The 12,656-nt window shown below is 23.5% G+C and overlaps 6 protein-coding genes across 6 annotated transcripts, besides 1 other annotated feature; 3 read left to right on the forward strand and 3 right to left on the reverse strand.

The window, feature by feature from the left end:
• Nucleotides 1-1,203: part of a repeat region that runs on past the window's edge.
• A 56-nt stretch (nt 1,204-1,259) lies between these two features.
• On the reverse strand, nt 1,260-2,461 carry EHI_103530 (DNA primase small subunit, putative; the record flags this gene model as incomplete). Its single annotated transcript, XM_644364.2, has 2 exons — nt 1,260-1,622; nt 1,682-2,461. 2 exons carry the CDS (start codon nt 2,459-2,461, stop codon nt 1,260-1,262), a joined length of 1,143 nt encoding a protein of 380 aa, XP_649456.2.
• Nucleotides 2,462-2,634: 173 nt separating this feature from the next.
• EHI_103540 (transporter, major facilitator family) lies at nt 2,635-4,143 on the forward strand (the record flags this gene model as incomplete). Its single annotated transcript, XM_644365.1, has 1 exon — nt 2,635-4,143. One exon carries the CDS (start codon nt 2,635-2,637, stop codon nt 4,141-4,143), a length of 1,509 nt encoding a protein of 502 aa, XP_649457.1.
• Nucleotides 4,144-4,255: 112 nt separating this feature from the next.
• On the reverse strand, nt 4,256-4,747 carry EHI_103550 (Clathrin adaptor complex small chain, putative; the record flags this gene model as incomplete). The annotated part of the gene is made up of 1 exon (XM_644366.1): nt 4,256-4,747. The coding sequence occupies one exon, from the start codon at nt 4,745-4,747 to the stop codon at nt 4,256-4,258; it is 492 nt and encodes a 163-aa protein (XP_649458.1).
• Nucleotides 4,748-4,937: 190 nt separating this feature from the next.
• On the reverse strand, nt 4,938-6,107 carry EHI_103560 (COP9 signalosome complex subunit 3, putative; the record flags this gene model as incomplete). Its single annotated transcript, XM_644367.2, has 1 exon — nt 4,938-6,107. One exon carries the CDS (start codon nt 6,105-6,107, stop codon nt 4,938-4,940), a length of 1,170 nt encoding a protein of 389 aa, XP_649459.1.
• A 477-nt stretch (nt 6,108-6,584) lies between these two features.
• On the forward strand, nt 6,585-7,256 carry EHI_103570 (uncharacterized protein; the record flags this gene model as incomplete). The annotated part of the gene is made up of 1 exon (XM_648283.1): nt 6,585-7,256. One exon carries the CDS (start codon nt 6,585-6,587, stop codon nt 7,254-7,256), a length of 672 nt encoding a protein of 223 aa, XP_653375.1.
• Nucleotides 7,257-7,448: 192 nt separating this feature from the next.
• Nucleotides 7,449-9,050, forward strand: EHI_103580 (uncharacterized protein; the record flags this gene model as incomplete). Its single annotated transcript, XM_644362.1, has 1 exon — nt 7,449-9,050. One exon carries the CDS (start codon nt 7,449-7,451, stop codon nt 9,048-9,050), a length of 1,602 nt encoding a protein of 533 aa, XP_649454.1.
• Nucleotides 9,051-12,656: the final 3,606 nt, after the last annotated feature.

The following is a 12,656-nucleotide window of genomic DNA, read 5'->3' on the forward strand; positions in this document are numbered from 1 at the left end:
CTTTCTGCAATCTCATGACTTATTATTGCTGCTTGTTGAATTTCAGAGATTTGTTTTTCTTTATCTCTTATTTCACTTTTCAGCTCCTCAATTTTCTTCTCTAGTACTTCCGCTTTTTCCTCTAATACACTATTCTTCTTCTCCAGTATTTCACCTTTTTTCTTTAGCTCTTCTGTTTTCTCCTTTTGTTCATCCTTTTCCTTCTGTAACTTCCCTTTAGTGGATTTCAGACTTCGAATGGTTTCTTCTTTGTTATTCATTTCCATGATTTTCCTTCCTTCTATCTCATTTATTTCACCTTGTAATTTTATATTTTCTTCTGTTAGTTGTTCATTTTCTTTCTTCATTTCATTATAATTTGTTTGCACCTTCTTAATTTCTCTTTTCATATTTTCTATCTCTTTCTCAAATTCTTTTCTGACTATTTCTTTTGCTTTTTCCATCATTTCATCTGAGATGGCTTGTTCTTCTTCCATTCTTTTTGCTTGATATTCTTTAATTTTTTCTTCTAATTTTTTAATTTGCTTTTGAAGTACTTTAATTTCTTCTTTTTCTTTATAATTTTCCTCTTCATTCTTTATTTCTTCTTTGTTTTCTTCTTGTGTTTTCCTTTCTTTTTCTGTTTCATTTATTATTTTAGCCATTTTACATCTTTCTTGTAATTCTTTGATTGGATTTCTACTTTTGATTTCTGTTTCGATTGCTTGGATGTCTTCTTCTTTCCATCCTTTTGTTCTTTCCTTAAATTTTTCTTGCATTTTTCCAATTCTCTTTTTCTTTCTAATTGCATATACTTCTTGAAGAATGTCATACCATCTTTTCCTTTTACCTTCATACTTTTTGAGTATTTCTTCATATTCTCCTTTTTCCCATTTACTTGTTATTCCTTTTATTCTTTCATGTATCTCTTTTATTGTTAACCATCTATGTCTATTGTTTGTATGTTCATTATTATTCCAGTATTTATCCTGTTTTTTTTCCATTCTTCTTTGTCTTTGTTGTTTTTTAAACCCTTTTCTCTTGGTATTTCTTTTATTATAATTGTGATATCTTTTATTATAATTGTAATATCTTTTATTGTTGTTATTGGTATTTAACCTTGTATTTCTATGTCTTGTTTGCTTTTCTTTACAAGACGTCAAGGCGTTACTCCATAACAATGGCAATAAAATTTGTTGTATTTCCTGCATTGGAAAAGGATCTCTTCATGAACAATAATAATAATATAGAAAAATAACTCAAACAACCAAAAAAAAAATTTATTGTTTTAGATCATTCACAAATGAATCAAAGAATTGTACAAATTCTTTGTATGAATATTTTTGTTTTTGGTCCATTTCATTATAACTATCATTACAAGAACCTTCTTCTTCCATTTTATTATTTTGAATTATTTCTATTTTATTTTCTTGTTCCTCTTGAACAGAAATTAATGTAGGAACTCTTGTAACATCAAAGTCTATTATTTTATTAAATGGTATTGGAACACAAATATTTCCAGTAGCAGGATGAATACAAAAAGGAGCTTTAAGTAAGTGATTTCTTTTCATAGAAACATTAATGTCAAGTCTAGGATAAAGATAAGTAAAAACAATTCTTTGTAATGCTTTAGGATCATCATTCTAATTTATGTAAATAAGTATTACAGAAAATAAAGAAATAAAGAAGAGAAATAACAAACAAGAATTCTTTTTACATAATCCCATGTTAAATCTTCTTTTTCTTCACATTGAGATTGTTTTGAAGTTGGAATAAGTCTAATAAAACGAGAACGTCTTTCAGAACTTTCAAGAATTTGTTCATCTTGAAGATATTTTTTGAATAAAGGTTCTAAAATTTGATATGAATCATCAAATAATGCATGACGTCCAGGAATTACTACATATGATTCATTTAGTGAATTTGTATTCTTTGCTTCAAAAAGATTTAAATATTGAACAACATTCATTCTTAATGTATCTGTCATTTCCATTGCACTATCATCACATACCCAAATATGAATTCCTCTTCTTCCACTAAATACATTTAAAATATGTTTAAATCCAAATTGTTCATGAAGAATATAATTTAATACTTGAACAGCAGCAACTAATAATGTCCAACATTTTTCACAAATATTTGTTCCTTGACAACAATATCTTACATCATTATATTCATCCATATCAATATCAATAACAAATTCTCTTAATAAAGGTGTATTAGTTACTCCAATTAATAATTTATCAAATACTGCACCAATATCAAATTTAATTGGTACTTTCTCTTTTAATTTTCTCTTTAACTCTTCACTACTTTTAAAGTGTTGATATCGAATATAACTTTCATCAAACATAGTAAATGATAATTCTCTTGTATCAGAATATTTTTTATTTCTTGTTATCCATTTATAAAATGTTTCAACAGGAAATGATTTATCATAATATTCCTTTCTTTGTTTTAATGTTGAATCTTCACTGTTCATCAAAAAGTATTTTTTTTATATTTTTTTTTTCTTAAACAAAAAAAAAATTATTTTTAAGATAAATAACATAAATAATAAAATGACTTAATAAAAGAAAAAAATAAAGGGTTTATAATTAATAAATATGATATGCCTTTGATCTTTAAGAAATATAAATAGAAAGAGATACATTAATGGTATTTATTCTGTTTAAATATGTATTGAGTAATTTCTGGAGATATTGTGCATGTTCATTATTATATAATTATGCTGCATTTTTATTTTGGCTTGTTGTTCCATTAGTTGCAACAAAACAAGACGCAAGTAATTGGGATTTAGCAATTATTAATGCAATTAATTTTGGATGTTGTTTTCTTCTATCATGGGTATGTGGGTTTATTAATAATTTTCTTCCAGGATGGTTACTTGCAAGAATTGGTGTATTAATTTATATTGCAGCATGTATTTTATTAATGTTTATTAATGATAATTTATGGATATTATGGATTATGGGTGTTATGTATGCATTTTCATATGTTTTATTTTGGATTCCAATTCAAACTTCAATTTCAAGAGAAAGTACAGCAGGAGATGCAGAATTTTGGTTGGGTGTTTTTAGTGGAATGTGGACATTTGGACAATCACTTGGATATTTGTGTGGAGCATTTTTATTCACGAAATTAGGTGCATCACAGGCATTATCTATATCAGTAGCTGCATTAGTTATTGTATTTATTATTTATCCATGTTGGGAAGGAAGTGTAGTTTGTGGGAAAGACTTATCATATACTAAAGTTAAAAATCCAGAAGACCTGACAGAAGAAGAATTAAAAACAGAAGAAGAAAAGAAAAAGAATGAACCAATTATTTGGCAAATGGGAAAGAATGAACGTGCAAGACTCAAAAAGAGAACTATGCAATTTCTTATTCCATCATTTGTATGTTGTATTACTTGTTATGGAAATTTATTAACATATGGTTCACAATATTTTAATAGAATTTTTGATACTAAAGATGGATATTTCCCTACTATGGAAGATGATGATGACAGATATGATATTTTTATTGGAGTTTTCTTTTGTACAATTTATTTTATGTATACAGTAGGAATTCTTACTGTAGCACAATTTAAATTTATGTATTTTAATAGAGGATTAATGTATTTCTTTATGACTGTATCAATTATTAATCATTTTATTTGTGGAGTAGTTTCTCATTGGATTGCTCAATTATTAAGTGCAGTTTTCTTAGGATTATGTGGTGCATATTCTTTCCAAAATGTCTTAATTACAACTTCTCGTCTTTCAATGTTAACATCTAATATTTCATCTATATATGTTGGTCTTCAAGAATCTTTAACATACAATATGGTAGCTTTTTCTTTACCTCTTATAGTTGGACCAATTTCAGATTCATTAAATGATTACAGAATTCCAATGTTTGGGTGTGCTATAGTAGGAGTTGCATCATTATTTGTTTCAGAAGTTAGTTGGCAGTTATTTGACATTTTTATAATTAGAAAGATGGATAAAAAAGATGCACAACAAGTTGTAGATTTATGTGAACAAATCCTTAATGATGGTTGTGCTCAAAAATTTATTGATAATCCAAGTGAATATCATCAATTTTGTAGAGATAATTGGTTAACCCCTAAACAAGTGGATGTTCTTCTTGCTCGTTTGAAACGAAAATCAATAGAATAAAGATGCCAATTTCATAATTTGACTGTTTTCTTTTATTTTTGTTTTTATTGTTTCAAATAGAAGAAATTATTAAACAAAAAGTAGTTTATTTTAATGTATAACAAAATGTAAATTAAACGTTAATTGCAGTTTGTTTAATTGCAGGTGTGTCTGTCTTTTCTAATTGTGCTTGTTCTGTTAATACTCGGATAATAGAGTCAATGTCATTATTTAATATTAGTCCAGCTTGAATAAATTCATTTAATACATAATGTACTCTATCAGAATGGAAAACTAAATCTAATTCACAAACATTCTCAAAGCATTTATCAAGAACTTCAACAATATTTTGAATTAATGAATGAATAAATAATTCATTTTCATTATCATCAAATACACAAATAAAACTAAGAGTAGCATATGTTCTACTAACTGCAGTAATTCCTTTTTCTCCCCAAATAGATTGTGGTACAGAAATAATATTACATGACTTTCCAGTTCTTTTACATAAGAGTGCATATAAGTCTCTAACAACTTTTTGTTGTTCTTCTTCTTTCATATGATTATAAAAACGAACTAATCGAATTTTTCCCATATTATTAATGATAATAAATGCTTTAATCATTTTTTATGTTTTTGTTTGTTATTTTCTAAGTTCTTTTCTTCTCAACTTTTCTCTTTTTCTTTTTTCTTTTTGACTGACTTTTTCTTTTATTATTTTTTGTGATTTATGAAATTTCTCAAATATCTTTTTTTTTTTTCGTTTTAATGAAATGAAAATGAAATTTCTGCTTTAAAAATTTATGAAATTACCATTAATTAATTGATCCTTTCTTATTCATTTGTTCTTCTTCTCTTATTGTTAAATGGTGTTTCATTTCTTCATAAATTTGTTCACATTCCTTTAATTGGAAAAGTAATTCAACAAGTCCTTTGTCTTTAACTTTTACTTCTTCAAATACGATAATATCACCATCAAAAGATGCATTAATTAATCCTTTTTTTATTAATTTGTTCAATCCTACCCTTAATAGATTTTTATCATAATGAATTCTTCTTGCTAATGCTTCAACACTAATTGAGTTAAATGCTTTAGAAACTTTATTAATTCCTGAATAAATATATGAAACAACAACTTGTTTAGCTAATCCTAAATTCCCATCTTGTTTAAGTATTGATGAAAATGCTTCAATAATAAATTTCACCTTTTCTGGTCCATTGATGAAATTTTCTTGGATTTGTTTATAAACCAATAATGGTTGGTATAAATCAATAAAGTAATTGAATTGTTTTGAAACAGGATATAAACTGTAGTTTATTATAAGACAAAGTAATGCCTCTTTTTTCCATGCTGCAACACATTGTGGAGTTATCTCTTTTGATGGTGTTGTAATACATTGATCAAAAAGGAAATAAGCTTCTTGAAGATCACGATTATACAAAGCAATACATCCTGAATAATACAAAAACAACTGAAGAGTGAAAGAATTCATTGGTTGTTGAACTTTATGATATTTTGTAAAATACAATATTTTACCATGTTCATATTCTTTTTTTGCAAAGAGAATATGTGCTAATAATGCGTGATATGGAGATAATACTCCATCTGGTACTTCACTTAACAAAAGATGTACTAAATCTGTTAGTTTATCTAATAATGAACATTGTCTTTGACAAAATCGTTCAACGCTTTGAAGTGTTTCAAGAAAAACAGGTTCAAGTGATTTTTTCATTGAAGGAGATATATTTTCATGATAATTTTTTATTGATGAAATTACTTTCGATAAATTCTTATCATTCAATGTTCGTGTTTGTTCCTTTAATATTAATAAATGACTTGATGGATAATTAGAAATGGTATATTTTTCTAAAAGTTCATTATATCTTTCATATGTCAATGGTGAGAATTTTAATCCTTTTATCTCGTTAAATATTGTTGATTGGTTTTTATCAAGAACACTACTTAAATCATTACTACTTGACATTTATTGTAATTTTTGTTATTCTAGTTCTTTCCCTTTAAGTTTTTTCTTTTCTTTTTCATACCTCATAAAAAAAAACAAAATCTGAAAATCTAACTTTGATTTATTTATTTTTTTTTTTAAGTTCTTTTTTAAATTTATTCTGAATTTTTTTATGTATTTCTCAAAATAATTTGAATTATTGTATTAGTGTTATTCTTGTTTCTTCTTCAATGCTCAGTTGTTATAGCATTGTCCATTCGTTTCAAAATCTAATGAAACCATTAGACTATTCCTTTTTTGATTTGTTAATTCATTTTTGTTATATAATTTATAAATAACATAAAAAGAGAAATTAAAAAGAATAATAAAAAATAATAAAAAGAAAAATAAAAACAGGCAATTAATCAGCCAAATTGTAATTTGTTGAATTGTTGTTATGTTGAATTTGATTATTTCTTATTGTGATTAATGAATTGTCTGTTTAATCTTTCTCATTAAATGGACTTTGCATCAGAACATCCAAATGAATTGGCACTTATCAAACGAGAATCAAAAACATACGAAGCAATCCAACAAGGTGTAATTATTGGATTACTTATTATCAATGGATATTCAATTGAGATTAATCCACCGAGTCGTTTTGCTACAAAATCACTTCAACTATTCACCATCAACGAAATTTATCTACATTCAGTTGCAATGAATTTTGGAGTAACAATCAATGTTTCATGTGAACTTGGGTATGAAGAAGAAATGAGAGGGAAAGGAGAAATGGATGAAAATACAAGGAAGAGAGTTGTCAAAAGCACTAAAAGAAGAAGGGATATAAATAAATCAGCAATAACATTCAACACAATGGTTAAGATGGTAGAAGACATTGGATATAATATCACAAAGAGGTCAATCAAAAGTGCAAAGAAAACAGTCCAAATGATTAAAATCAAAGAAATTGGAATTGGAGAAGAATGGAAAATGAAAGAAGAAACAATCCAAGAAATAGGAAGTTTAATCAACCAATATATTAAAAATATCATTATAAGAACAGGCAAAGCAATTATATTATCAACTAATGATCCATACATTAATTCATTGTTTATCATTAATAATGAAGAAAAAAATAAATGGATGGATATAACAGAAAGTACTTCACATGAAATGTCTTATTTGTAATTATCTTCTTTTTATATCTTATTTATAAAATTGTTTAATTTTAAAATAAACAAACAGAATGACAATTTTATTAAGTGGAATTTTAATTATCTCTCATTTGTTTAATAAAATGTTTATTTAATTATATATAACATTGTTGTAAATAACATTTATTTTCATAAACTGAAAAAGAGATAAACTAACTACTATCTAATGAGTTCCCCAAGCTCAGGAAAACTATTTTTGAATCATGGTATTATCAAAAAGAAAACTGGTGTTTATGGTGGGATTGTCTCTTCTGCACTAAAACAACAACAACAGCAACAAGAGCCAGTAACTGAAGAAACCGTAAGATTATTAAATGAAAAGATTAGACAAAAAGATCAAAGGATTAGAGAACTTGAAATGTGTGGTGTTGAAAAGAATGAGTTACTAAGAGAAAAAGAAATCCTCGAAAATGAAAAGAAAAGGTTTTATGCAGATAAAATTGCATTTGAAAATGAGAAAAACGCTGCTCTTGAAATTGGAATGATTAGTCCTAGAGTAAATAACACTAATGAGTCGGAAGAAAAAGAGAATGAAATACAAACTTTAAAAAATGAAATGCAAAGAAGAGTTGCTGAGCTTTTAACTGAATTAGAAGATGTCAAAAAAATAAACAAGAAATTAGAAAATGAACAAAATGAAATACAAAAGAAATATGAATATTCTGAAAAAGAAAAAAGAGAAATAGAAAAAAGAAATGAAGAGAATGAAGAAAAGGTTCACCACCTAAGTAGTGAAAAAGAAGTTGTTGAAAAGAGTATAGAAGAAATGTATAAATTACAAAAAGAAAATAATGAAAAAATTGAAATAGAAAGAAATGAATGGAAAAATGAAAGAATTGAGTTTGAGCAGAAAATAAATCGGTTAGAAGAAATGATCACAAGTTATGAAAAGGCAGAAGGAAGTGATGAAAGAAATGAGATTAAAGAACAACAGATGCAAGATGAAATTATTGAACTTAAAAAGGTTCAAGAGAAACTTCAAAATGAAAAAATTGAACTACAAAACCAGTTAGAAAAACTTGTTATTGACAAAAATGAAGAACAAGAAAGAAAAAGAAAAGAAGTTGAAGAACTTAAGAAAAGGAATGAAGAATTGGAAAAAGAAAACACTAAAGTGAAAGAAAGTATTGGTAGTAATGATCTTGTTAACTCTTTAAAACAAGAATTAGAAAAGAAAGAAAAAGAAAATCAACTCATTAAAGATTCTAATGAAAAGTTGCAACAATATTATGCTTTTATTAATAAAGAAGCACAAAGAGTAATTCAAGAATCAGATGAGAAAGTCAAAGTGTTTATTAAAGAAAATGATAAAAATGGAGAGGAGTTACTTGAACAAAAAAAAGAGATTGAATCTCTTAAAGAAGGAGCAAAGAAAGAAAGTGAACGAAAGAAGAGAATGGTCATTTTATATGAGAGAAAATTAGATTCAATGAGAGAGTTACTTCAAATAACTCACCAAAAATTAGCTGGTTTTGAAGAAATTAAAAAATACTATAAAATTCAAGAAGAACAACTAAGAAAGTTAGAAGAAGAGAAAAAAGACGAATGGAAGGGGAATAATGAAGGAGAAGAAAGAGAAAATGAACAGAAGTTAATAGTAAGTGGGATAGTTATAGCACTAAAAATTGCTAACCCTAAATATGAAGATACAAAATATACAGTAGAAAAGTTGTTCTCAGAAATTAAAAAAGATAGAATAGAAAAGTATGAGTGGGCAGAGTATATTCAAAGTATTTTTTCCAAAGAGAGTTTAAAAGATGAAAATTAAATTAACATATGAAGTTCTTTCATAAGAAATAAGAATAAAGAAAAACTCAAGCAAACAGAATAACAATTGAAGTAAATTTTATTTTCTTTTTGCTTTCATCGTATCAATTCTTAAATCATTTTTTATTTATCTTTTAATTTTTCATCTAATTTCTCATTTAAATAATCATAGTATTTGTTTTTTTTTTATGACTATTATTCTGGATATTTTATTAAGTTATTGGATAAATAAAGTGTAGACAATTCCCTTTACAAATTATTATTTACAGGTATGTTTCAGTTTGATTAATTCTTTTTTAAAGTCTTAATTATCAAAATTAGTTTGTACTTCCAATTTCATTTAGAAATATTCTATTTATTTAAAATAGTATAACTTAATTATATTCAAACACCATTAAATCATTATTGAAGATTCACTATTATATTATGTTATTTTATTGTCTATTTATTCATTATTTGTTCGTTATTGATTTTATTATTTATTCAATTTGAAATATTATTTTCTTATTCATTTCTTCCTTCTTTTTATATTTTCTTTATCATATCTTATATTGCCATTTCTTTATGTTATTGTTATTCAATGTATTCTAATATCATTTAACACTTTTAATGTGAATATTACCATTATTCATTTCTTTTTTATTCATTCTATGTTCGGCATTATTTAATTTATTTCTTTATATTAAATATTCATGTTGTTTTTATACATTATTTTCATTTTATATTATCTCACATTTCTTCAATTCGGTTAATGACTGAAACAATATTTAACATGTGAATGAATATGAATGATATTTTATTAATGTATCATTTTTAATTCTTTTTCATTTCATTACTATTTTCATTTCCTGTTTTGTTCTATTCTATTTCAATATTCTCGTATTTAATTTTGTTAAACATGCCTCAAACAATTTAATTTTAATTAAATACCAAAACAAAAACAGAAATGAAATAATTAAAAGTAGAAATGAAATATATATTTTTACAAGTTATTCTTAATATATAAGATAATATAAGAAGATAAAAATATCTACCACATATCATTGTGATAATAAATACATCTTTTCTTATTTAAAATTCAATAGATGTAAAATAGTCTTTGATAATTGTATTATCATAAGCAGTTAAATGCATATCTAGTTAATAGATAATTGTCAACAATATTTTATTTTATTATATTTTATAATGAATTGGACCAATATAATTTAAATATAAATAGAAGATAAACAACTATAAATCACTCAATTCAATAAACCAAATAATCCTTATTTATTATATTTCATTTAGTCATTCATAATTCATAACACTGTTTATCATTTGTTTCTATCTTTTTATTTGAACCAATCAAACTTATCAAAAAAGAATCGAATTGCTCATTGCCATCTTTTCTTATTTAATGAATAATTTTCTAAATATTCTCATTGGCATGTTATTACCACATGTAATTCAAAATTTTGACTATTATTCTATTTTGTTGTTCTGTTATTGTTTTAACATTATCATACTCAATATGGTTGATTGGTTTTATTGTATCAACTAACTTCATATTATGACATTTTATCACTTTAACAACATTTCCTTCGAAATCATTCTCAACATTAGTTCAATTACATTCTTCAATTTCAACATTCTTTATTTGTTCATTTAATCAAAAGCTTAAATTATTCATTCTTTTTCAATATTATTTCTTCTTTACATTGAAAGAGGATAAAATTAACAAGATATTTTTCCTATATGTTTCTTTTAGGGCAACGAAAAAAAGCAAATAATTGAAAAAGAAGAGAATGAATGATATAAAAGAATAAAAATAAAGTAAGAAGTAGAATATGATGAAGAAAGAATAAAAGTAGAAAGGAGAGAATATAAAAAGAAAGAAGATAAAGTGTAATAAAACAAAAGAGATGATAAAAGAAGAAAAGAAAGAAAAAAATAAAGGATGCAAATTTTATTGAAACAAATAAAAAAAGCGCAAAAATTAATGATGCAAAAATTAATGATGCAAAATATTTAGCAACATATTTTATTGATGCAAAATATTTTGAAATAAAAATAAATCATCATTTGATATTAATATTATATTTGATAATAATTTATATTATATATTAAATACATCATATTTCTTTATTATTTATCTTTCTTTTTATTATTTCATATATTACATTATTATTCATTTATTATTTATATTTCATTTATTAAATAAAATGAAAATGAAATTGTAAAATATCAATCAATTAAATATTCATGAATAATAATTTATTAATATTTAATAATTGAAATAATAAATAATAATGTAACAATAATGATATATTCAATATATTCTTTATTTGATTTGTTCAATATTAGATTATTTTATTTCATTATCATTTCATTGTCTTCTTTATTTTATTTCATTTATTATTTTATTTCATTTATTATTTTTTAAAATCAAATAAACAATAATATTGATATTCATTCATCATATTCATTTAATATAATAAATATACACAACATTTCACAATAAATAATGAATATTTAACATTGAAAATATTGATTTATTTAATATTTTGTTCAACATAAAATCAATAAAACATATAATTTGATAATACACAAATGAAATATTAAAGAAATATACAATACCCAAGAATTAATAAAAAAGAAATAAAAAGAATAAATGAAAATAAAATTGATAAATAATAGAAGAAAGAAATAGAAAAACAACGAAAAACAAATAATATAAAAAGAATATAAATATATAAAAGAATAAAAAGAAAGTTTAATAAAGAATATAAAAATAATAAATCACAAAGATGTAATAAAAGAAGAAAAGAAGAAATAAAAAGTATATTTTTAATGTAAAAATTAGAAATATTCAATAAAAGTGTCTAATTTAATTGTGTAAAATGATTAACAATATTTTATTAATGAAAAATATTTTACTCTTTTTTATGTTTATTATTTATATGTATAATTTAAACATATGTTTATTATATAATCAATCATAAGTGTTATGTTATTATAACATATAATAAGTGATAAAATATAAATGAAAATGATATGAATATATGATATAGATTATAAAACAAAAGAATAATAAGAATAAATGATAAATAAATATAGAAATGATAATAAATGATATAATAATAAATTGAAAGTATAAAATCAAAATTTAATATTAATATAAATCAAAAGAGAATAAATATAAAATGAAAATAGATATAAATGATAATAATATAAAAATGATAAGGATGAATATTCAAATAAACAAATACAACTAAATAGAAAAGAATAACAAGAAGAAAATCTAAATAATATAAACATAAAAAACATAAAATAAGAAGAATATAATAATATAATAATATAGAGATAATAAGAATAATACAATGATACATAATATAAACAGAGAAATAAATATATAAAAATACGATAGATAAATAACATAATAATCAAAAGAATAAAAAGAATAAAAATAATTAAATATGATTCATCAAATCATCTATTTCATTAATATTTCATACAAAATGAATAGAAATGATCATAAAATATAAACATAAATATTTACATATTCTGTATTTATCATACTTTTTATTTTTTATTTTTTTTAGGAGCAAAATATAATAAATGGAAAATT

Source organism: Entamoeba histolytica, genomic scaffold, assembly GCF_000208925.1.
Source record: "Entamoeba histolytica HM-1:IMSS scf_1104750517873 genomic scaffold, whole genome shotgun sequence".
NCBI lineage: Eukaryota > Evosea > Mastigamoebida > Endamoebidae > Entamoeba > Entamoeba histolytica.